A 26212-nucleotide genomic window follows, 5' to 3' on the forward strand; every position below is an offset into this window, starting at 1 on the left:
GCAACAGCATGAAGCTTTCACATTTCCACAAGTTGAACTTGATGGAAATGTGTTGACATGCTTGGCTTCTTTCCTTTTTATTTCTTATATGAAAATGTCTGTCTCTCTCTCCACTATTCTCCTCTCTCCCTCTCTCTTCATCCCTCCCTTTAATCCCTTCCTTTTTTCCCACCCAGAGTCTTTATTCATTTGATGTTTTCCTTACCTAAAATTCATAAGCTTGGAATGATAAATGAAACATATGGAGCTCATTTTACTAAGATATCTATATCGGCTTCAACAAGGTGTTTACATAAAATGTTTGAGTAACAGTCTAAGAATGATCACTAAAAAACATTTAGTGGCTCTGTAGTCAGTGCTGTGAACTCCAAATATCTACTTGCCTTCCTTGTTTTATTCTTCTTATTAAAATGGTTTACCAGCAATAGAGCAAAGTATCAGAAGAGAGTTCAGAAGTTCGCACCGGATAGTTTCAGATGTGAGTACTGCTCTCTTTCTTACAACTTTGTGACTTGAGGCAAGGTCACATTCTACTTTGAACTCTCAATTTCCACTTATATAAAATGAGGTAGTAATCTAATATAGTAAAGAATATTTACTGATGGTTAGATAAACTCATGCATAGGAAACTTTTAGAACATAACTGGCTGTAAGAAAGAGTTGGATAAATAATAGGCATTATTTCTAAAGCAATAATGACAGAAATATATAAAAAAAAATTCTTCCCTTAGACAGTAAGGGAAATGTATGTGATAATGTGCCATGGAGTACTTGGGAAGTCAAATATGAGTAATGGGTAAACTTAGTAAGGAAAGACACACTGTTGTCTGTTTTGATTATCATCACCCCCATGTATGAATCAACCAGTCCGTCCCAGCATTATGCTAAGCATAGCATAATCATTATTCTTATCCCTCAAAACAACCTTTTATTAATGATACCTCATTGAATTTAAAACAAACAAACAAACAACAACAACAAAAAAAAACAACTTCTCAAGAGCACACTGTCATGAAGAGAAACATCAGACTTTGGTTCTGGATCCTGTCAATACTAAATCCCATTTTATTTCCATTACATCTCACAACACCTACTACTACAACGAGTTTCTCCTTATCAGCTGACTTTGTCACACTGATTTTGGGCTTTGAATCAGTGACAGTGCCCCCCGTGGACAAGGAGGAAAATGCATCAAGTATGGGCTGCCTGGTGGGTATTATCTATTGTCAGGGCTGTCTGACTTGGTAGAGTAATGATGACCTAGGAACGTTCTTAGGAAAATGAGCTTTACAGAGGTGGTAACCAGCTTTAAACAACAGTAAATGGGTTTACTTTAGTCAAACTGCACTGGAAGGAGAGGAATAGATAAACACTGAGTAGAATTTTTCAGGGCTCAAAGAATTGACTCCAGTGTAACTTTGGCATTTTTGGAGCAGAGTGACCTTTGGGCTTTGCTTGAGCAAAGATCAAAACTGGTCTGTAGATACTTCAGAAATCCATATGATAAAGCAAGAGTAAGTTCTGGGGGGAGTATATGCAAGCAGAATTTTGTGAAGTTGCTCATTCTTACAGGCAGATTAATGGTACCAATCATAGTCTATTGCATGCTGAGGTTAGAAGACCAAGGGGACAATGTATTGTAGTCATAAGTGGTTTAGAGTTCCTAAGTTAGGACCTAGGCAGGGTCCTAACTGATGGCTAATTCGGGGTTTCCTCTTGGGTATTTGGAATCCCAAGCAAACATTTTTTGTAGGGCCTCTTTATGTATACATAATTTGAGCTAAATTCAGGATGTCAGGCCTTCTTAGATAGCCTAATCTCATGCGATCTTAGGAAACAAGTGCTATATCAGGTGATGGGAGAAATCTGCATGTTAGGCTACCCTTCTGGAATGAGGGGGCTGCTATTGGGGCCAAGGATGATCCTCACAGGTATAAGTTCTAGAGCTTTTAGGAGACCTGGTTAATACCAAGCAGGGTAAGGGACTGGAGGACTGTCTAAATGGAAAAATGGGAATCAGGCACCCCTATGGGCTTGACACAAGCAGAACTGCCAGCCCTCTATCATCACCCAAAGAGGAGCTTAAGAAATTTTGAGGAAGGCCCTCCAGAGTACAGGGACTACTGAAGAGAAGGCTTTGTGGCAAGGAACCCCCTGGCCTGGTTCTCAGGGTGTTACTTAGCTACTTCATAATATTCTTATGAATAATACATGAAATAATGCATGCAGCTCGCTTAGGTGTTTCTTCACAGATGGTTGGTACTCAATGTTAGATGTCTAATGACTTCCACCAATATTCATGAGCTGGGTCAACTAAACCAATCTCTATACAAATTCCAGTTAGGCAGTTGTGTTTTTGTGGTGGTGGGGGTGGTGGTGTCTAATAGTTTTTAAGAAGTAAAGCATGGGGGCACCTTGGTGGTTCAGTCGGTTAAATGCCTACCTTTGGCTCAGGTCATGATCGCAGAGGTCCAGGGATCAAACCCTATGACTGGTTCCCCATTGAGCAGAGAGCCTGCTTTTCCTTCTCCCTCTGCCCCTCCATCCTACTCCTGCTTGCATTCTCTCTCTCAAATAAATATATAAGTTAAAAAAAATTAAAGCATGATTCTAAGTGTTGGTCAGAATGTTTGCAAACTCTTTTCTCCTAAGCACCAAGACTCATATGATTCCCATGCCATCCTCTTTCTCTCTGAGGAGGAACCAAAAGGCCAAGGCACAAAAGTATACCCTTTTGTGCTGTCTGAAAGTAGTTGGTTGCATTTAGATGGTTCACAGTTGCAGGGTGTTGTTTGCTAAAACACACATCCTCTTTGGAGCTCAAGCCCTGTATTTTGAGCAAATTATCCTAAGTATAAATGAGTCTCTCACATCCTGGTCGTGTGCTTTCTCATGTGGTGCTTTCCTTTCTTTCCAGATTCCCCAGATCAGTTACGCATCAACAGCACCTGAGTTAAGTGATGACCGACGCTACGACTTCTTCTCTCGTGTGGTCCCACCCGACTCCTTCCAAGCTCAGGCTATGGTGGACATTGTGAAGGCCCTAGGCTGGAATTATGTGTCTACCCTTGCATCTGAAGGGAGTTATGGAGAGAAAGGTGTGGAATCCTTCACACAGATTTCCAAAGAGGCAGGTAGGAAGAGATTGCATTGGTCAAATGACCGTCTTCACATGTCTATGGCTTTTAATGTCCTTTCCAGTCTTTGTCATATCAAACCAACCCTGTAGATAATCACCATACCCCTACTCTCACATTCCTACTGCCTATTAAGTAAATTGGTAAAGACTTTATGTATAACACTTTGCCATTTTTGAAGAGAATATTTTCAAAAGTGTGAAACTGGAGTCCTTTAAGTTTCGGTAGCAGAAAGGAAGACAAGAGAATATGCACTTAATCTGGTACCTTACTTCTGTGTAATGAGTAATGGTGTGGATTGCAGGCTGCATACAGAAACCTGAGGCGGTGCTGCTGAGTGTGCGTGTCCTTCCTCTCTGCCCCTCTCTAAAATGCACAAATTGTTTAAAATTATGAGACACTAATCATGGGGGGCTCTTTGCTTTGAAGAAAAATGACAGTGACAACTCTGAATGACTTATCCACAACAAAGTTAAGCAAATTATCTGGATGGTAGACTGTATTTAGCCAAATAATCTTTGGAACTTTATTTTGACAAAAACAGTTCGATTAAATAGTACTTGTAGTAGATTCTTTCATGTTTCATTAGCTCAAAATGGAAGTAATGAGTTCAAGTGTTTGGCCAGCTGGTTGCCATTGGGGAGATTTTGAAAAATGAGATAGAATCTTCACATTTCAGAATTCTGGCAATAAATATTGAGGCTTCCCCATACGGAAATATTGGATACAATAAATGTGTAGCTGACCGTTAAGGCAAACACACACACACACAGGAAAGGTCCTTTTCATGAGGAAAGATGTCATAAATCCTGAAGACATGGTTTTGAATACTTGACTGTCAGACTACAGTTTCACCAAGACATGTTATGTTTTAGTGAATAGATGGTATATCTGCATGTGGCGACTGAAAAAGGGAGCCAGGGCTTGTATAAATCCCATGATTTTAACTCAGTCCCTTAGTGTTTGCTCTAATTTGAATAATTCACTTGAGAACTGGGTCCTTTTTATACTTTTCCATCTGACTGAAGTGTTCTTACTCTTCATACCTTTGACTAGAAAACTCTTGACTGTTGACAGGTCTCATCCTAAATGCCATATCTAGGTTTATATATAAGCATACTCCAAACTTCCTTGGGTCTACCCACTTGGTTGTATTTTTAGTGTCTTCTCCCACAGCACTTGTCACATACTAGTATAATTTGTTGTTGTCAGTGTTTTCTGTCTTGCCCCATAGACTCTAAGAGGGGATCCTGTCTGTCTCATTCAGTACTACAGTCTCAGCCACAGTGTTTCCAAGGGAAACATACTCAGTATAGTTCAGCCAGAAATTCTCTGATTAGGAAAGAAAACTTAAATCTGGGTTTGTGTCATGCATGCTTTGACTTATAGGCATCATTAATAGTTCACTTTGTGAATCTCTAAAGCCATACCTTATCAGCTTTGATAACTGCATTTTTTATTTCTTTCTTTGTTTTTTTGACTCTTATTTTGATCCAAATGCTAGAAGCCAATTTAGAGAAATAACTAAAATATGAGCATAAAAGCCAATATAAAAGATAAATAGAAAATATGGGTAAAATAGTAAGGTAAGACTCAGAGACACAGTTCAGATATCATCTTATTCTACATAATTGCTGCAAGTTGGTCTCAGATTTAATGCTGATCTTTGTATCGGATAAAGCAAAGAACAGTACCTATTTTGTTACAAAATGTGGTGTCCATGAGGTCTAAATCATGTTGATTGTTCAGTAAAGGACAGGAACAAGGCAAATGTTTGCTTTGGATCCTTTATATAAGACTATATTTTATAGATAGATCAGTGGTGAGTTTCATATGGTTGTTTATTCCTAGTGTCACTTGGTGATAACTTAAGATACAATATCAGAGTCTGCTTTATAATGACACTGCAGAAAGGAAAAGCTGTTGCAATACAGTGTGAACTCCAAGCTCATAATTTTTGTTAAACATACAGTGAAATGACCCTGTGCAGAAATAAAAATTGTATCATCGGCAGGCATTTCGGATGAGATTCTTCAGTTTAAGAGCCTTTGAATTTGGGGATGAGAGTAACTACTAAAAAGCCAGTTGCAGAATTGCAAGAAAATATTGAGGGTTATTTTCCTATAAGTATTATGATATTCACTGTGTATTTATAATAAATTTCATTGAAACCAGAGCATACGTGCAATTAATATAAGTGAATGCACTCACGAGCTTAGCAAACACCCTGTTCCTCTCCTAATGAAAAGAAAGGAGAGGATATTGCAACTTAAATGGCATGTAGGACCTTTACTCTCCAATGTGTACATTACTTAGAGAAAACTTGAGGTGGGAAACACGATTGTACTGCTTCTTCAGCTGTTGTCACTTCTGTGGCCTCGTAATATAAGCATCTTCCTACCCCAAGCATGACTTCAGTAGACAGATATATAATCATATGCCATAGTCTCTAAAATAATCCAGTTGCTTCCTCTGATATTTAGCCAAAGAAACAGTGATGTATTCTAATTCAGAAACAAAAAAAAAAGAAAAGAAAAAAAATTGCTTTATTGGAATTTCTTAGAAGTATATATGCTTAAGGAATTTTTAAGGGTAATTTTAAATGTCTACTTTTTTTCCTCTTGTCTGAGGAATGTAGAACCTTGTCCCCAAAGAAATATTCAGGTCCACATGCATGTGTAGGAGGGGTGGTGGGGCGTAGAGAAAAGTAAGCACTCTGATGTCAGAAGGATGGGAAATTGAGAAACAGGCATTATTACTTCCATGCTATAAAACTTTTGATACATGATTTAACTTTGAAGGTCTCAGCTTCCTCATGTAGAGAATGAAATTAATACCTGCTTCATCAGGTTAGTAACGTTAAGTACGATCATACATAGGGAATCACTTCAAACCTAACAATACCAGATTCTTATTAGTGCCTCACACAGTTGCAGGGTTCTTGTCTCACAGAGTCGAAGAATGAATCTGTCAGACAACTGGGTGAAGTGAAGTGAAAGTTGATTAAGGGAAGGTGAGAACAGAAATGAAAGAAAAGGAGTTCTTTAGAGTGAGGGGGCCCGAATGGGTTGCCATTGAGGGATTTTATGGTTAGTGTTTTATAGAAAACTGACCAGGGCACTTGGCAAATACCTTGTCTATAACATTGAAGACAAACAGGTGGCTTTGTAAATATGAAAATATCTTGCCAATATTTAGAACAGACAAGGTGGATTTGTTGTTTCCTTCTCTCTGGTTAATAACTTGTCTATAACATTTCTCCATATCTGGGATTTCTGTGAGCCTGGTCAGGTAGTCCCCAACCTGTATCTCCATAACCTCACCTGTCCCTTACTCATTAGTAGAGTTACTTTTTGAGTTTTAAAAATTTGAAAATAATATAAGTGATGGATGACATCTGCCTTCAGCCAGAACTACAAGGTTTTATGTATTACAAAAACAGACCCATAGATCAATGGAACAGAATAGAGAGCCCAGAAATAGACTCTCAACTCTATGGTCAACTAATCTTCGACAAAGCAGGAAAGAATGTCCAATGGAAAAAAGACAGCCTCTTCAATAAATGGTGCTGGGAAAATTGGACAGCCACATGCAGAAAAATGAAATTGGACCATTTCCTTACACCACACACAAAAATAGACTCAAAATGGATGAAGGACCTCAATGTGCGAAAGGAATCCATCAAAATCCTTGAGGAGAACACAGGCAGCAACCTCTTTGACCTCAGCCGCAGCAACATCTTCCTAGGAACAACGCCAAAGGCAAGGGAAGCAAGGGCAAAAATGAACTATTGGGATTTCATCAAGATCAAAAGCTTTTGCACAGCAAAGGAAACAGTTCACAAAATCAAAAGACAACTGACAGAATGGGAGAAGATATTTGCAAACGACATATCAGATAAAGGACTAGTGTCCAGAATCTATAAAGAACTTAGCAAACTCAACACCCAAAGAACAAATAATCCAATCAAGAAATGGGCAGAGGACATGAGCAGACATTTCTGCAAAGAAGACATCCAGATGGCCAACAGACACATGAAAAAGTGCTCCATATCGCTCAGCATCAGGGAAATACAAATCAAAACCACAATGAGATATCACCTCACACCAGTCAGAATGGCTAAAATCAACAAGTCAGGAAATGACAGATGCTGGCGAGGATGCGGAGAAAGGGGAACCCTCCTACACTGTTGGTGGGAATGCAAGCTGGTGCAACCTCTCTGGAAAACAGCATGGAGGTTCCTCAAAATGTTGAAAATAGAACTGCCCTATGGCCCAGCAATTGCACTATTGGGCATTTACCCTAAAGATACAAACGTAGTGATCCAAAGGGGCACGTGTACTCGAATGTTTATAGCACCAATGTCCACAATAGCCAAACTATGGAAAGAACCTCGATGTCCATCAACAGATGAATGGATCAAGAAGATGTGGTATATATACACAATGGAATACTATGCAGCCATCAAAAGAAATGAAATCTTGCCATTTGCGACAACATGGATGGAACTAGAGCGTATCATGCTTAGCGAAATAAGTCAAGCAGAGAAAGACAACTATCATATGATCTCCCTGATATGAGGAAGTGGTGATGCAACATGGGGGCTTAAGTGGGTACGAGAAGAATAAATGAAACAAGATGGGATTGGGAGGGAGACAAACCATAAGTGACTCTTAATCTCACAAAACAAACTGAGGGTTGCTGGGGGGAGGGGGTTTGGGAGAAGGTGGTGGTATTATGGACATTGGGGAGGGTATGTGTTTTGGTGAGTGCTGTGAAGTGTGTAAATCTGGTGATTCACAGACCTGTACCCCTGGGGATAAAAATATATGTTTATAAAAAATAAAAAATTATATTAAAAAAAAACAAAAAAAAACAAAATACATATAATTATATAATATAATATAACCTATAAGTGTATATAATAGCTGAGTTACTATTTTTGCTAACATGCTTTCATTAGATAAGACGCATAAGATGAAAAGGAGGTTAAATATTCATAATGTCCTATATATGTATTGTATGTGTATGGAGAGAAAGAGAGGGAGAGAATGTGAGTGAGAAAAAGCATAAGCTCATTGATGTGTCTGTGTATGCTAGCAGGCTTGAAGGGGTTACTTCCATTCTTCCTGAACAGTTTGACTTTGAAGATTAGGATTCTTCTCTTTTATAAATGTCTTTAAGAGTTTCACCTGGGATGCCTGGGTAGCTCAGTCAGTTAAACCTTGAACTTTGGCTCAGGTCATAATCTCAGGATCTTGGGATCAAGCCCCACGTGGGATCAGGCCTTGCGTGGGTGCTGTGCCTCAGCAGGCAGTCTGCTTGAGATGCTCTCTCTGCCTCTCCCTCTGCCCTTCCATGCATGCTGTCTCTCTCTCAAATAAATAAACAAATCTTAAAAAAAAAAAAAAAAAAAAAGAGTTTTACCCTTTCAGGATACTTTAGTTCCAAACCTTACTTTCAACTTAAGTCCTAAAGCAGTTCTACTTATGGAACTAGAGTGTGAGGTGTATCCATCAGGCACATAGTCAAGAACATGTGTGAACAATCCTTTATCATACTTTGATAGAACAAGTCAAGACAATGATCTCTGAGGAAAAGAGCCATCCTCCATCAGGAGGCCATAGAATTCATTTGGAACATGGAAGCCTAGGTACACTTTCTCTAAACTGTCAAAGAATACCTCAGTAATTCTCTCATGTAGTCATTGGATATTTAAATATGCATGGGTGCTGTTCCTTGTTGAACTTTCAGAGAGGACTGTAACATGATTTTCTCAGATGAAGAGATTTTTGTAAAACAGTGATATTTGCATAAATTGCCCTGTTTATTTGAATGAATACACATGCAATAGCAACAAAAACAATTTGTTGTTCCATATCCTAAGAATGAGAGATTATTCACTCCCAATGCACTTTAATATTCAGGTCAACATAATAACCCAAATAGCCTAAATTAAACATACAGACTCCTCTTTCTAAAGCAAAGGTAAAAGTAAATGCTTATGATAGAATTTACAGCATTAATATATCCTAGACTTTTGAATCAAATTTGGTTCAAAGATTATGAGAACAAGTACATCACTATGACTTTCAAGTTTGCCGGACAATTTTTAGGAGAATCCCATGACCACTGCTTCACAATATGACACAAATAGTAATGATTTGCTACTGCCCATGGTATTATGACAGATGTCAACTTTTCAAAATTTGAAATAACAGATGAACTATCCTTTTGGTCTTTCATGCCAGTTACTAGTACAGATATCTCAATTGGTCTTTTTTTTTTTTAAGATTTTATTTATTAATTGGACAGACAGAGATCACAAGTAGGCAGAGAGGCAGGCAGAGAGAGAGGAGGAAGCAGGCTCCCTGCTGAGCAGAAGCCCGATGTGGGGCTCAATCCCAGGACCCTGAGACCATGACCTGAGCCAAAAGTAGAGGCTTTAACCCACTGAGCCACCCAGGTGCCCCTCTCAATTGGTCTTATAAAGTAATTAGCCATTATTAGTCAGATAAACCATAGACGTACTTTTATTTAGTACTCTATCTTAATCTAGAATATTCTTTCCTAGAATACTTAAGTGAGACTAATTGACTATTAATAACTATTTTACAACCCTCAGTTGTTTTTGTTTTTGTTTTTTGAGATTTTTTTTTCATAAATCTCAGGAGCTAGTTGAATTTTCTAATTATGGGATTTTATTTTCCTTATAGGTTTTTGGGCTTCTCTCTCTTTCAGAGATACAGTGTTCTCTTTTACTGTGTGGAAATTGTCAGTCTTCCCTACCCTACCATAACCTCTATAAGGTCAAGGACTTAGCCTTGTGACTCTATAATCTACCATAGTATTTGACATATAAAAGGCATTCAATAAATATTTAAGGGAAGGAGAAGAGGAAGGAGGAATTGCATGTCTTCCTTTGCCTTTTAGAAAAACAAAGCCTGTAGATGAAGCACTTATGATATATAATTTTATGATATATAATTTTGTGGCTTGTGGGTCATAAAAAATTATATCCTATACCTGTTTACTGTGATTTATTACAGCTGCTCTCTCTCTGACTCGACTACCTTCTTCTGTCTTATGATCCCATCACAAAACTTGAAGCAGTGTGATGCAACATGTTTTTAATTCCCAGTTCTCCATCTAGGATGGATTTCAGGGCTTTCTTTTCCTTTTGTTTTTTTTGTTTTGTTTTTGTCACTGCCTGTGTCATGGTGAATACAGAAAACTCAGAGGCATTTTAAAGCCTAACTGCATTGTTTCCTGAATGAAGTGTTCAGTGGTCCTAGTTTAAATACGAGTATTAAACATTTAAAGGCTCATTTTCAAAACATACAATCACAAGAACTCCTGTGACATCATTTATCTTCAGTTGTGCTTAAAACTAAACTGTAAATTCCCCAAGAAAAGGCTTTATATTTTCATTTTATTTTTTGGATTCTCAGGGGTTAGCACAGCATTTTAGATTTTAACCCTGACTCCATTTCTTAGCACATCTTGAGGGTGACCCCTTAGCCACCCCATCACTGTTGTTAACTTCTGGGCCCCATTTGATTCGCCTTCACGCATAGCTGCAGCTATCCATGCCTCCAGATTAGCCCCTCTGATACAGTATTCATTCAGTTATGATGATAATCTTTCTGAAATAGAAATTTCTCTGTCTCCCTTTCCCCAGAATATTAAGTAAAAGAGACCCGGCATGGCATACGGGTCCTTTCTGACCCAGTGTGTGTGTCAGTCAGCAGTCTCATGCACGTACTGTCCCTGTCCTCTTTCATTCTCACCTCCAACCCCCATACATACTCTCTTTACCCTGCCACAGTAACCTTCTGTAGGTATCAGGATACTCTGTTCCTTTGTAAATGCTAGACCTCTGCCTAGACTGCCAGCTAACTCTCAATTTATTTTCTCAAAATGGAACACCTTGGGAAAAGCCATCCCTGACTTAATCTTCCTTTGCGATTCTATTTCGGACTGCAGTGTATACATTTGTCTATTTTAACAGTGCTCCATTTTAAGTCTACTTCTCTGGACAAATTCATGGAGAATAACTAATTGCATAAGTCTTAAGGAGGAAACAAGCTTCATCTCCCTGTAGAGCTAAAATTGCTAGGTGTTCATGTTCCCAGCCTCCCTTAAAGCCAAGGCATAGCCCTGCAACCCAGTCTTGCCTAATCAGACATTCACACCCTAGGTGAATTAAGAGCTGGGGGTGCATAGAAGCAGAAGCAATGGAAACCCATATCATTGACAGTGGCAGCAGTGATATCCATGTTCTCAGGCTGGAGTGGCATCCAGCATGAATTGGCAGCAGAAGGACAGTCTCCAACTTCCAAGAGTGGCAGGAACAGTGCCCTAGCTAACTTGGTTCTGTGACACCGTTTTTGGCCTTGGTATTGATAGCTTAGTCATTCTTTGTTTTGGCTCATTTTCTGACTTTGGTTCCCTGGCCTCCCTAGGGATTCTATGGGGTGTCCAGCATAATTTAAATAATAATTTAAGATTGCACCTGGGTGGCTCAGCCAGTTTGAGTATGTGACTTTTTTTTAGATATATTTATTTATTTGACAGACAGAGATCACAAGTAGGCAGAGAGGCAGAGAGAGAGAGAGAGAGGAGGAAGTAGGCTCCCCACTGAGCAGAGAGCCCAGTGCGGGTCTCGATCCCAGGACCCTGGGATCATGACCCGAGCCAAAGGCAGAGGTTTTAACCCACTGAGCCACCCAGGCACCCCAGAGTATGTGGCTTTTGATTTCAGCTCAGGTCATGATTTCATGGCCGTGAGATCAAGACCCATATCAGGCTCCCTGGGGGGTGTGAAGCCTGCTCAAGATTCTCTCCTTCCTCCTGCCACTCCCTTCCTGTTCCTGTGTGGGTGCGTGTGCATGTGCACTCTCTCTCAAAAACAAACAAACAAACAAAAAAGCAAAAAACAAAAAACAAAAAAACAACACTTTAAAATAATAATTTAAATTTTTAATTTATTTTCTACTTAATCTAGACAGGCTTTACTTCAGTTGTTTGGCTTTTACCTTCATTAATATAATTGAGAGTGTCTCTTCTATAAGTTCCATAATACCTTTTGCATAACTCTGTCATAGAATTGATTGCATGTTATTGTAATCTGTCTAATTATCCTCTCCCATTATAATGTAAATTTATTGAGGATAGGCTTATGTTTTATTTGTCTTTCAATACTCTATACCCAGGATAATGTCCAATATAGAATAAGCTCAATAAATGCACATTTAATTTAAAAATGGTCTTTTAATAATGGAAGAGGTAATGATTTAATGGCTATAGTTGGCACAGTGAAACTGTTGGAAGTTTCTGCAATTAAGCTTTCTAAACTTATCATTAATCTGTTGTAATAAACTGATTTTTTAGAAGGAAAAAGAGGCATAAAATATCTGCTAGTCTGCCTTCCTTCATACAGTGTATGTCTGAGTACTTTGTGTCAGATACTGTTCTAGCATAATAGTCATAAATAATAATTATAGTAGTAACAACCACAAGGCAATAGTAATAATAATCTTTGCTTTCTAAGAGTAGAAATACCTAAGTAGAGCCATGAAAACAGCCTCGTTGAGGCATGCTGTAAGGGGAACTCTAGAAGAAAATAGATGCATAGCTAAGCCTCAAAGGAATTGGCAGAGAAGGTTGACCTAAATGGGGTAATGAATGCCATTTTAGGAAGAGAGAGTCATATTAAAAAAAAAAATATATATATATATATATATATATATGTAATGGTATTTTAATTTTTAAAGGATAGAAGAAATAGCATTGCTTTGAAAAAAAGAATGCATTTTGAATTACTATGATATAAAATGTTCTTCCACACAACATGGAAATTATTGCAGAAAATGCTCTGGCTTTGGGCCAAAAACTTCTCATTTCAGCCCTAAGTCCTACAGTAACTGACTGGGAATTAACATACTGCTCCTTTGCTTTGTAAAGTCATCCCATGTTTATTGAGAAAACTGGCCTTTCTTGATTCTGACGATTCTCAAATGCCTATCATCCAGATGGTAAAGGGTAGGTTTCTCCCAGGCAAAAATGGACTGTCACTGTGGATGTGCGACTGGAAATAGATGATGACAGAATGTTTTTTGCTGCATGAAGGAATAGACACTAGAAAAGACATCTCAGCAATTCCTTCTCACCCTTTCTACCTACCTTCAGTGCACCTGAGCATCACATAGGCATATGAAAGGATCTGAAGATAAAGGGAACTCCTGATTTTCTCACCTACTTGGTATGATTACCATATGTAGCCCATGCTTTGTAGAGGAAGGACATAGGATTCTGGTACTGAGGTTAAAGATGTATTGAAAAAGGAACATAGCTCAACTTAAAATATGGAAGAGACTCAAAAGTAGAGAATTCTAATGAACAATAGAATTTCATGGTCAGTTGGGTAGGGGAGAAGAACATTGTTGTTCTGAGGTAAGTATGTACCCCAGAATTTATATTGGAAAGTAACCACGCTTTTACATAATAATATATCCACTAAACCTTAGAGGCAGAGTGTTAGATTTATTCTCCCTACTTAGTGATGCTGCATTCTGCCTTCAAGTGAGGCTTTCTTTTCTTGGTCTTTACAAAAGTATTTATTGGAAGAGACTCAACTTGAATCTCACAGGTTTTGATGCATGGTAGCAAGAGGGAGAAATTGCAGTAAAAAAAAAAAAATAGAATAACTGCCTGTAGACTAGAAGGAAACATATAGAGTTTAAGTGCTTAGTGGGCAAGCTTATGTTTTAGTTGTGGGAAAGTAGGAGACTTGATTTTGAGTCCCACTAAGGCCATGCACGGTGGAGAAGAGACGTTTCCCAAAGTAATTTCAGTGCTCTAACCAAAAGTTGGGGGTGGTCATACTCCAAAATATATTATTTTTTGGTTGCCTTTGCCAGAGGCCAGCTCAGTGCTTCATTCCACTGGGATAGGCAAGTAAAAAGGGGAGGGAGTTTTGAACAGAATCCACACAGAAAAGTGAAATATTCATCAAAATAGTGGCAAGGAGATGGGCACTGGAATTAGTCAAATGGATAGTTCTAGAAAATAGATAGCCTAGTTCAAGAAAACTTAAATTAATAATTGGTTGCTTGTGAAATATCTATTTACTGGACTCCAGCTCCTTCCTAAATAATTTTATATTTTGAACTGATGTGGGTAAATGGAGCCTCTTTGAGGCTTGAGGCTCTAGCTGAGGGATCTGTTTTCCTTTTACTTCGCAAATGGATCCCTGCTGTTAAATCTTTCAAGAGATTATAGGAAATTCTACAAAGCCTTCCATCAGTTGCATTAGCACTCTCAGGCAAACTGAAGGGTCAGCAGCCATCCTAAATACATACTACCTTAAGACTTTGAAATACTTGGACCTTGGGTAGCTTCAAATTTGCCTATTCCTGATGTTTCAAATTTGTTACTCTTTTGGCTGGGTATCTTAAATAATAGGCACTTTAAACACACTGCCAATAGTGATTAGCTGGTGTTATCCTATTATATTAATATCTTAGAGTTGACATTAATTGTCATGCAAACTCTTTTTTAGATAGCTATCAATGGGATGTCATCACTCTTTACAAGCCATACTATTTAGGCAATCCTTTGAGAAACTAGTATATAGTAACAACATAGATTTGTACATACATGGGTAGATACTAAAAGTCAAGTCATCATGATGGTGATACAAGTCTTAAGAGAAACATTTGAGGTATATATTAGAAGCACCTAAAAATGAAAGAATGCTTACTTTAAGTGTCCACTTATGAAAAAGCTTTATTTTTCTTAGGCTGTTAGTGATCCTTTGGATTTAAATTAAAAAAAAAATCAATATTATATGTACAAACCTGTTATATTTCTTTTCACATTTCTTTGTTAAGATTATCATTACAGAAGTCTGTAATGATTACAGAAGTCTGTAATGATAATCTTAACAACTTCAGCATTCCCAAGGAAATTTACCTTCTTTGAAAAGAAATATAACAGGTTTGTACATATAATATTGATTTTTTTTTATTTAAATCCAAAGGATCACTAAATGCAAGCTGGTGCAGCCACTCTAGAAAACAGCATGGAGGTTCCTCAAAATGTTGAAAATAGAACTGCCCTATGACCCAGCAATTGCACTATTGGGTATTTACCCTGAAGATACAAACGTAGTGATCCAAAGAGGCACGTGCACCCAAATGTTTATAGCAGCAATGTCCACAATAGCCCAACTGTGGAAAGAACCTCGATGTCCATCAACAGATGAATGGATCAAGAAGATGTGGTATATATACACAATGGAATACTATGCAGCCATCAAAAGAAATGAAATCTTGCCATTTGCGACAACATGGATGGAACTAGAGCGTATCATGCTTAGCGAAATAAGTCAAGCAGAGAAAGACAACTATCATATGATCTCCCTGATATGAGGAAGTGGTGATGCAACATGGGGGCTTAAGTGGGTACGAGAAGAATAAATGAAACAAGATGGGATTGGGAGGGAGACAAACCATAAGTGACTCTTAATCTCACAAAACAAACTGAGGGTTGCTGGGGGGAGGGGGTTTGGGAGAAGGGGGTCGGATTATGGACATTGGGGAGGGTATGTGCTTTGGTGAGTGCTGTGAAGTGTGTAAACCTGGTGATTCACAGACCTGTACCCCTGGGGATAAAAATATATGTTTATAAAAAATAAAAAATTTAAAAAAAAGATTATCATTACAGAAATTTTGGTGAGTGATGACTGATTATATAGAAGTATGTTGCTTTCAAATTCAATACTAAAGGGGGCAGAAATGACATATTCTTCTGGTCAAAGTTTTTTGGCACAAATATTAATGCCTAGTTTTATATCAGGATCATGAGTGCTATTTTCTAAAATCTTGGTATATGGTAAGGCACTTAGTACACATTCCATTCTCCATACTTTATGTAAATTTTGTTATCAGTCTCTTCTTACAGAAATTTTGTTCAACTGTAACTAGTGAATAATTAAGATAGGAAGTGGAAACTGGGATGGCTTGCATTATACTCACAGACTGCCTTCTTTTCAAGAGTTTGCATCATTTATTTATTGGGCTTGCACCATATTTTTTCCCAGCTTTACTCAGTTATAATTGACATACAGCAATGGGGGCAGTTTAAAGTATACAATGTGGTGATTTGATACACTTATCTATTATAAAATAATTGCCATGGTAGGGTTAGTTACCACCTGTTACCTCACATGATTACCGTTTCATTTTGTGGTAAGGACATTAAAGATTTACTCTCTTAGCAACATTCAAGTGTGTAATACAGTGTAGTTAATTATAATCACCAAGCAGTACCTTATTTTTTTCAATTTAATTTTTTTTCAGTGTTCCAAGATTCACTGTTTATGCACCACACCCACAAGCAGTACCTTAGACCCCAGCACGCACTCATCTTCTAACTGAAAGTTTGCACCATTTGACTGAGATCTCCTAGGTACTTGCCTCCCAGCATCTGGCAACTTCCATTCTATTCTCTGTTTCTATGAGTTTGGCTTTTATAGATTCCATATATAAGTGATATCATACAGCAACTGTCTTTCTTTGTCTGATTTATTTCACGTAGCATAATGTCTCCAAGGTCCATCCATGTTGTTGCAAATGGCAGCATTTCCTTCTTTGTAATGACTAATAGTTCAGTGTATATGTGTGTGTATAGATATATATGTGTGTATATTTTGTAATTTATGTATATATAAAGTTTTCTTTATCCATTCATCCATTGACACTTATGTTGTTTCCTTGTCTTGGCTATTGTGAATAATGCTTCAAGGAACATAGGTGGGCAGACATCTCTTTGCAATCCTGATTTTATTGCCTTTGGATATATACTCAGCAGTCTATTTACTGGATTATATAGTAGTTGTAATTTTAAATTTTTGAGGATCCTCCATACCAGTAGTGCACATTCTTACCAACATGTTTGTCTTGTCATTTTGATCATAGCCATTACAGCAGGTGTGAGGTGGTATCTCATTGGAGTTTTGATTTGCTTTCCTCTGATGAGTAGTGATGTCAAGCATCTTTTTATGTACCTATTGGCCATCTGTATATCTTCTTTGGAAAATGTCTATTAGTTCTTCTGCCCATGTTTTAATCAGAGTGTTTTTTTTTTCCCTTTGTTTTTGTTTTTCCTATTATGTTGAATGAGTTCCTTGTCTATTTTGGATATCAACCTTTTATTAGATATATGATTTGCAAATATTTTCTCCCATTCTGTAGGCTGTCTTTTCATTTTGCTGATTATTTCTTTTGCTGTGCAGAAACTTTTAGTTTGATGTAGTCCCACTTACTTATCTTTGCTTTGGGTGCTTTTGCTTTGGATGTAATATCAAAAAACAAAACAAAATAAAATAAACAAAACCCAATCCAAACCAAACAAAAACAAAACCCTGCCAAGACCAGTATCAGGATAACTTTCTTTGTTTTCTTCTAGGAATCATATAGCTTCAGGTTTTTTATTTAAGTCATTTAATCTGTTTTGAGTTAAATTTTGTGAGTGGTGTAAGATGGGAGTCTAATTTCATTCTTCTGCATTGGTTATCCAATTTCTCAATACCATTTATTGGAAAGATTATTCTTCCTCTATTGAGTATTCTTGGATCCCTTTCAAATATTAATTGAATGTATAGGTGAGGATTTATATTCTGGGCTCTCTATTCTGTTCTATCGACTTTTGTGACTATTTTTAAAGCCAATATCCTACTGTTTTGTTTACTGTAACTTTGTAATGTAGTTTGGAATCAGGATGCATGATACCCCCTGCTTTGTTCTTTCTCAGGATTCCTTTGGTTACGCAGTCTTTGTAAGTCTATATTAGTCCTATTCGTGTTCTATATTAGAACTATTAGTTCTATTAGTGTTGGTGGAGTCTTTAGGACTTTTTGTATGTAAGATAATATCTGTAAACAAAAACAATTTTAGTTCTGTTCTTATTTGGATCTTTTGTTTCTTTTTATTGCCTGATCACTCCTGATAGGATTAATAGTACTATGTTGAATGGGAGTTTTGAGAGTAGGTACCTTTTTCTTGTTCCTGATCTTAGAGGAAAAGTTTTTAACCTTATCACCATTGAAGATGCTGTTAACTGTAGGCTTAGTATGTTATTATGTTGAAGTAGATTTCTTCTGTACCCAGTTTTTTAAAAGTTTTTATTTAATGTGCCCAAATTGTTGAGAGTTTAATCATGAAAGGATGTGGTGTCAGATGCTTTTTCTCCATCTATTCAGGTAACGATATGCTTTTTAAAACTTTTGTTCTATTAATCTAGTATATAACATTTATTGATTTCTACTTACTGAACCATTCTTGTATCCCAAAGAAAAATCCTACTTGATTATAATATACGATCTTTTTAGTGTGCTTTAATTTCAGCTTGCTGATGTTATTTATTTATTTATGTATTTCTGAAATAGTATGTTAGTTTTAGGTATATGACATATGCATATTCTGTTTGTTTATTTGTTTTTTAAATCCATTGATCAATGCTATGCCTTTTGAGTCAATAATTTATAATCTGTTTACATTAATTATTTATAGGCAAAAACTAAAGCCATTTATTTATTATTTTCTGGCTGTTTTATGGTTTCTCTTATTTCTTTCTCCCTCTCTTTCTGCCTTCCTTTGTGAATTGGTGGTTTTCCAATAATCAGTTCACAGTGGAATGCTTTGATTTTCTTTTTGGTATCTTTTATATATCTACTATTGGTTTTTGCTTTGTGACCATGATGAGGCTTACATAAACTTCTTATATATATGACATAGGGCTGATAACAACGTAATTTTGATTGCATACAAAAACTCTACCCTTTTATTCCCCCCCCACCTTTTTATGTTTTTGATGTCACAATTTACCTCTTTTTTTATATTGTGTATTCATTAGCCTACTATTGTAATTATAATTTTTTAGTACTTGTTAAAAACTTTATACTTAAGTGGTTAGCATACCACATTACAGTGTTGGAATATTCTGACGTTGATAAAACCTTACCTTTACTAGTGTGTTGTATATTTTCATACATTTTCCTGTTACTAATTCTTCCTTTCACTTTCAATTGAAGAAAAGATCTTTTAGCTTTTCCTGTAAGGAAAATCTAATGGTGATGAACTCTCTCAGCTTTTGGTTATCTGGCAAAGTCTTTATCTCTTCTTTATTTCTGAAAGACAACTTTACTGGATAAAACTTTCTTTGTTGACTTTTTTTTTTCTCTTATCACTTTGCATATATCATCCACTGTCTCCTGGGAAATCTGCTGATCAAGGGTTCCCTTGATCTTTATAATGGTTCTTAGGGAAGATCTCCTTAAATTGAATTTGATGACCTATGAGCTTCATAAACTATATTTCTAAATCTCTCCCCAGATTTGGGAAGTTCTCAGGCAATAATTTATTTAAATAAGCCTTCTGCCCTCTTCTCCATCTCCTCTCCCTTTGATACTCTGAAAATGCATAAATTACTTCTTTGATGGTATCTTATGATCACATAGGCTTTCTTTGTTTCTTTTTCATGCTTTTTTCTTTGTTCCCTTCAGCCTGGATAATATCCAAGTTCCTATCATCTAATCTATAGATTCTTTCTTTTGCTTGAGCCATTCTGATATTGATGCTCTCCATTGCATTCCCTGTTCCATTTGTTGTATTCTTTAGCTCCAGAATTTCTGTTTCACTCTTTCTTGTGATTTCTGTCTCTTTGTTAAACTTATCATTTTGCTCATGTTTTGTTTTCATGATTTCATTGAATTGTCTGTGTTTTCTTGTAGCTCACTGGGTTTCCTCAAAAAGCTATTTTGAATTCTTTATTGGATAAGCTGTAGGTCTCCATGTCTTTGGGGTTATTACTGAAAAATTATTGTAATTCTTTGGTGGTATCTTGTTTCTTTGATTTTTCATGTTCTTTGAAGTATTGGCATTGCTGTCTTTGAATCTCCAATAGCAGTCACCTCTCTAATCATTACTAACAGACTGGAGAGAAATTATTTCCATTACTTCTGGTAAGGAGTCTGAGGCTATCTCAGTCTTTCTATGGATATGTCTGCTTTATGTTTCTTTCTTCTTCTTGTGGCAAGATACTTAGGTTTGTGTGTCTTTTCTTGATCCTTCAGTACACCATGTAAGGTAGTTGAAGCCTGTCATTTGCTTTCCCAAGGGTGGAGCTAAATCTCAAGTTTGTGGTCTGTTTCTGGCCCACAGATTCATGATGGCTTTCTGTATATTTTCACTAGATGTCTGTCAAAGTTTAAGTTCATGCTTGCCACATTTTGCAGTTTGCATTGAGATCCAGTCACAGATTAGGAGTGTTTGTGGGTGAGGTATACATAGCAGCGGGGATGCCTGTGGGCCAGTTGAGAGGATCTTTGGGCAAGGTGTTCTTAGCAGCTCCTGAGTGTGCTTCTTGATGGAGTCACAATGCAGTTGGTAGGATCAACATCTCTTTAATATCATCTAAGAGTCCTATATGCTGCTTCTCTCTCTTCTACCAACCCCTCCATGATTCATGACTCCACCATACTCATGAGATAGGGTGAAATAGATCTGAGCCTCTTTGGTAATGTCCCACATAGCTGGGGAAGACAGGCTTTCATTCCCCCACTCTCACTTAACCTCCTGGGAGAAATCATGTGCTGAGATTTCATCTGGCACGAATTGCACTGAATTGCAGTGGCAATGCAAGTAAAGTCAAGTCTTCCTCTTAACCCTCTCCAATGTATCCAAACTCGTTCAGTTGTTGTTGTTGTTGTTGTTATTTGTATGTTTGTTTTGGTTCCAATTATATGTTGCGACTTCTCCACTGGAAACCTGGACTACTACAACAGCCTACTTATCCATGGGTGATTGCATAAGATAGTATTCTCCAAGGACCTGTGAACCATGGCCAAGAGGATCAAGCTCACAGGCCACTGCAGGCTCGTGTTCAATGTCTGTACATCTGTTGCCTAATATATGGGTGGGTAATACTCCTCTTCAGTCCCGTGGTGTATGGTGTATGGTGGATTCTAATAAGATTGTAGAATCTGTAGGATTCTACAGATCCCACAAAGGTACTTTGATCTGTGGATGGATTCTAGTTGGTACTGAAGAGAGATACAAAAAGAAATATCTTACTCAGCCATGTTGCTGATGTCACTCCCCTCCACTATATTTTTAAAGAATAGAATATAAGTTATACTTGGGTATAGTAAATCTAAATTGAAAGGAAAAAGATAGAAGAAGCACATTTTGTAATGAAAATGTATGTGTTAACTAAGTAATTACTTTTCTAAAGAATTAGACTGAGGGGGCTCCTGGGTGGCTCAGAGGGTTAAGCCTCTGCCTTCGGCTCAGGACATGGTCCCAGGGTCCTGGGATCAAGTCCCACATCAGGCTCTTTGCTCAGCGGGAGCCTGCTTCTTTTTCTCCTTCTGCTTGTCATTTCCTCTGTTTGTGCTCTCTCTCTGGCAAATAAATAAATAAAATCTTTTTAAAAAAGTTAAAAAAAAAGAATTAGACTGAATCAGATCAATATATTTTACTATTCTTCTATATGTTTTGCTAAATTGATATAAGGCACTAAAAAAATGGTAATACTAAATTGCAAACACTTTTAAATTTTTAAATAAAACCCATTGTTGAGAAGACAGAAGAACTGATAGAAGATGCTGGTTGGAAGCTAAGCATCAGTGATGAAGATTATTGGAGTCAAGATCGCAGGATGGTAAGAATGAAGTCATGAGGCAGAGAATAATTAGGAGGTGAGGGTCTCAGAATATAAACTCCTTTACAGTTTTTTGTTTGTTTGTTTTGGAGGGGTTACAGTTTTCCAAGATGCTTCCTTAATGTTATTGAGCAAAGGGAAAGTTTCCATTTTCTTATAATGTGAATTAAGGTTTAACAGTGACTTATTTTCTCTGAACAAATTCACTCAGCCTTAGATTACTGCATCTATATTAGAGTAATGGTTTTGGTGGCAACTTGAATCGATAAAAAAACAACACTTCTGCAGAGCTGTCTGATTCCCAGTTTGACTGGCTTTTGGCTGGTAATTATTATTTGCTGCCTGGCTTATATCCATTCCTTTTAAAGGGGTAAGTCATCCTCATATCTATTATGGGAAAGTACAAAAAGGTGTTTACAGTTGAATGTGTACTGAACAACTTCAGTCTTTTTTTTAAAGATTTTATTTATTTGACAGACAGAGATCACAAGTAGGCAGAGAGGCAGGTAGAAAGAGAGAGAGGAGGAAGTAGGCTCTCCACAGAGCGGACAGCCCAATGCGGGGCTGGATCCCAGGACCCTGGGATCATGACCTGAGCCGAAGGCAGAGGCTTTAACCCACTGAGCCACCCAGGCGCCCCTGAACAACTTCAGTCTTAAAGTCAGTTTTCTATGTATAAAATCCCTGTATAAAATCACAGCAAAATGAGTACATATGTTTTTGAATCCTGACCTTGTCTTATGCTCTAGGACAGAATTGGCACCATGAGACAGACCAGTAGAATTTCTAGTTACTTTAGAAGTTCTTTTGTTGGTGGTGTTTTTGTTTGTTTAATCTTATTAGATATTTAAATCATTTGGTTGAAAATTTTTGAGAATTACCAAAAAAGGAGGAAAAAAAAAACATGACAACATGAACTAACTATGGGTGGTTAAGGGGGGGAAAAAAGAGGTTGTATGGAAAGTTTATGAGTTCTCTCAAGGAAATAGAGGAAAAACCAAGGAACTAAGCTTGAAACAGACAGGAAAGTAGGCTACTTTGAAAATTCAGGTAGTAGGAGATAAAGAACTGACTCTTCAGGACACCACCAACAATAGGAATCAGTTCCAACTCCATTTAGACTTTTAGTTTTGTGCTCCAAACAGGATCTAGTAGGAAGCATCCCAGAACTCTGCAATGTGCCCATCCTTTTCCAGTTGATTAACAATTATACCAGACAGTTTTTTGGATGTAGACATCAAAGATAACATCAGATCCATAGACATCTAAGATAAGCATCAGATCCTAATATCCAAGCAGGTGCTGGTGACAAATGTGTCCTACCAGATGTGATATCGTATATTTTCTTCTCAGTCTCCATAATGTCTTTCCTTGTACATTTGAAGGAAATAATAGAATTTATAGCAATGTAAAATGTTCTAGTTGAATCAGTTCTGTTACATTTCTAAAATAAAAGTATTTTTCTTTTTCCTTTAAAGAGATTTGTAAGGAAACCATTCTGACTTTAAATACTTGTAGAATATTCCCCAAACCACTGGCTTTCTAAAAAGATAGGGAATGTAATTTTCCAAGCTTTACACCTGTGACAGGTTTCATTAAGACTCAGATTTCAAACGTCAGGTGATCCAATTAGTTTTACCTTACCCCATGACTTGAGATATAAAGAATGAGAGTGGGGGGTTGAGATTTATCATCACCACTGGAAATTTTCACAGAATCTGAGCACTCATTCTAATGACAGAGGGTCAAGAGGGGCATTTTTACATGATAAGAATGGCTTCTGCTCATTTGTGCTGAGCAGTTTAGAAAAAGTGATGTGATTTCTTTTTTTTTACATCCCAGAATTCCTCCAAGCCAACCTCTGTGGCTGAGAATTTTTGATAATGGTAATAAACAAACTCCCTTTGAAATGTAGAAGTGGTGGTAGACAGGCCTTGTTCCTGAGTTCTTCCCTGCAGGGGCATAAGTTTAATAAGGTGGCTGAACATTCTGTGTTGAAGCCCAGGAGAAACAATAGTTGTTGAGAAGGAAAATGACAGGGGCCCATTGCATGCTGGGACAGGGATGAGAAGCTTCTGGCTGTATTTGCCATAGAGCCTAAGAAAACACTTTTCAAACACTACGTGGGAGACAGAAACATTTCTAGGAAAGCTAGCTTTAAAGAGCCTGCCATTAATTGTTTAGTTGGGAAAATGCTAACTGTGTGAAAGAGGAGTATTTAACGTATGTATCTACTTTTCCGACATGTGAATAATCAAAACCCTGTAAAGTGCAGAAATGAAAAGCAAATAAGATGTGGGTTATTATTCTGCTATGAAGCAAAGTCCAATGCCTAAACTAATACAGAGAAAGAGGATTGAGGACATTTCATTCTGCTTTCAATCTATTTTCCCTTCTCTCAGTTTTAGGTTGACCCTTGGTTAGCTTCCACTGTCCTTTATTTTCCTTTGACAAGCTAGACCCCACACACCAAATGTTGCCTCCCTTCAGGCGTTCATTCAACTATTTTCTTCTGCCTGGAATATCCCCTCCCAAGCTCAGTTGACTGGCATATACCTGTCTTTGTGAAGTTTTTTTCAGTATTTTCTTTTCTCATCTCTACTCCTATGTACTATTCCTTGCACTTCCACATATCTCTATGGCAATAGTTATTTTGTTTTGTCACTGTTATGACGGGAAAGATTGTGAACTCCACAGGGACAGCCTCAGATATTAACAGGGTGAAAGGGAACTAAAAATTCTTGGACATTTCCCCCAGTCCAGGTGCTGGCCAGAACTTCTAACACACAGCCCCATGGAAATATGAGATACTAAATAAACATTTGTTTATGTAGTGAAATGCTGGCATCTATGATCCATAAATCTACTTGCCCTTTTCATTCAAATCCTTCTGTAAATCTCACCTCTCTAGAGAGCCTTTCGTCCCACCTTGTGTAATACTGGAGACAAGCTGCTGTGGCAATCTGGTAAAGAAACCTGTATCCTGCAATTTCCTAAGGTTGGTTTAGGTGAGAGTTTATGATGGATTAGGAAAGTTATACAAAGTTAACACTAGTTTTATGATTGCCTGATTAGTGATTTTCTTTTTGTCAGTGCCCTTGAGTTTGTTAAAACAAGACCTGATCTAATCACATTCTTAAATCTTAAACTCACTCTGCACATAGATTAAAGGGTTTGTTTTATGCATTCAACATATGAAGTAATTTTTCATAGATTTGTGTGTATGAAAGATTAAAATTAAAATAGAGATAATTATATATGCTTTGAGCTAGAAAATTAAAGGCAAGTAGGTTTTGTTGAGTTGGGTTATTAAAACATGATTTTTTTTTCTAAGTTAAGAAAAGTTAGATAGAAGAGGAACAAACAATAAACTACTACATTTCAGGAGAAATGTATTTCCCATAGGACAGGACTACTACTTGATTTAAGATAAATTTGCTTTAGCTTTTGCAGCAATCAAGGTCTGAGTGCATTCATTAGAGAAGAGAATAAAGGGTCCAACTGACTTCCTCTTTCATATTTCTCTCCCCTGTAAATGGAACCAGTCTGGGAGAAAGATCAAACTTCATTTTATTTTTTTAAAGGAAGACAGAAATTTACCAACAGGAAGTGGACAAATACTCAATACCTGGCAATCAAGCTTTCTTCCTTCTCCTTCTTTCTTCTTTCCATTTGCAATCCTTTTCCCAAACCATAGAACACTTGAATATTCCTGTTTCATGATGGTTAAGAACATGTTTGGAAGTTAGTCATTTACAGAAATGTGTGGTCAGAGGGGCACTTGGATGGTCTAGTTGGTTAAGTGACTACCTTGGGCTCACGTAGTGATCCTGGAGTCGCAGGATCTCATCCCACATGAGCCTCCCTGCTCAACAGGGAGTCTGCTTTTCCCTCTGACCCTCCTTCCTCTTGTGCTTTCTCTCTCTCTCAAATAAATAAATAAAATCTTAAAAAAAAAAGCTTATTAAGAAAACAAGTAATGTATGGTCACTTATCCTCACAAAGGGTCCATGTCCTTGTATACAAAACAAGAATAATACTAGTTTAGAAGGCTTTTGTGTGAAATAAATAAAATAATTTAATGGATAGAATTGCTTATGGTACCTATCACAGACTAAATACTTTATAAACATTAGCTGTTAGAATGATCTTTACCTTAATGATAGATATTACTAGTACTTCCATAATAATAATCCTTCCTTTCTTATACTTCTATTATTTTTGTTTAGTCAAAGATATTTTTTGAGGGTGTGTTGGTTTTTAAGCACAATTCTGGATGTCAGGGTTGAACAAAATAGATCTAGACCTTTCCTGTACATGCTAAAGAGATAAGCAGGTACAGTAAACAA

At 37.2% G+C, this 26212-nt stretch overlaps 1 protein-coding gene across 2 annotated transcripts in view; it reads left to right on the plus strand.

Annotated features, from left to right (window-relative positions):
- Positions 1–26212, plus strand: part of GRM7 (glutamate metabotropic receptor 7) — a 911662-nt gene that overhangs the window by 279980 nt on the left and 605470 nt on the right. For both annotated transcript variants that reach the window (XM_004738422.3, XM_045063251.1), the window contains exon 2: positions 2918–3134. In XM_004738422.3, the coding sequence (XP_004738479.1) occupies positions 2918–3134 (217 nt within the window). The remainder of the gene's footprint in view (positions 1–2917; positions 3135–26212) is intronic.

The sequence above is a fragment of the Mustela putorius genome, unplaced genomic scaffold (genome assembly GCF_011764305.1).
Source record: "Mustela putorius furo isolate JIRA1106 unplaced genomic scaffold, ASM1176430v1.1 tig00003850_pilon_pilon_pilon, whole genome shotgun sequence".
NCBI classification, from domain to species: domain Eukaryota; kingdom Metazoa; phylum Chordata; class Mammalia; order Carnivora; family Mustelidae; genus Mustela; species Mustela putorius.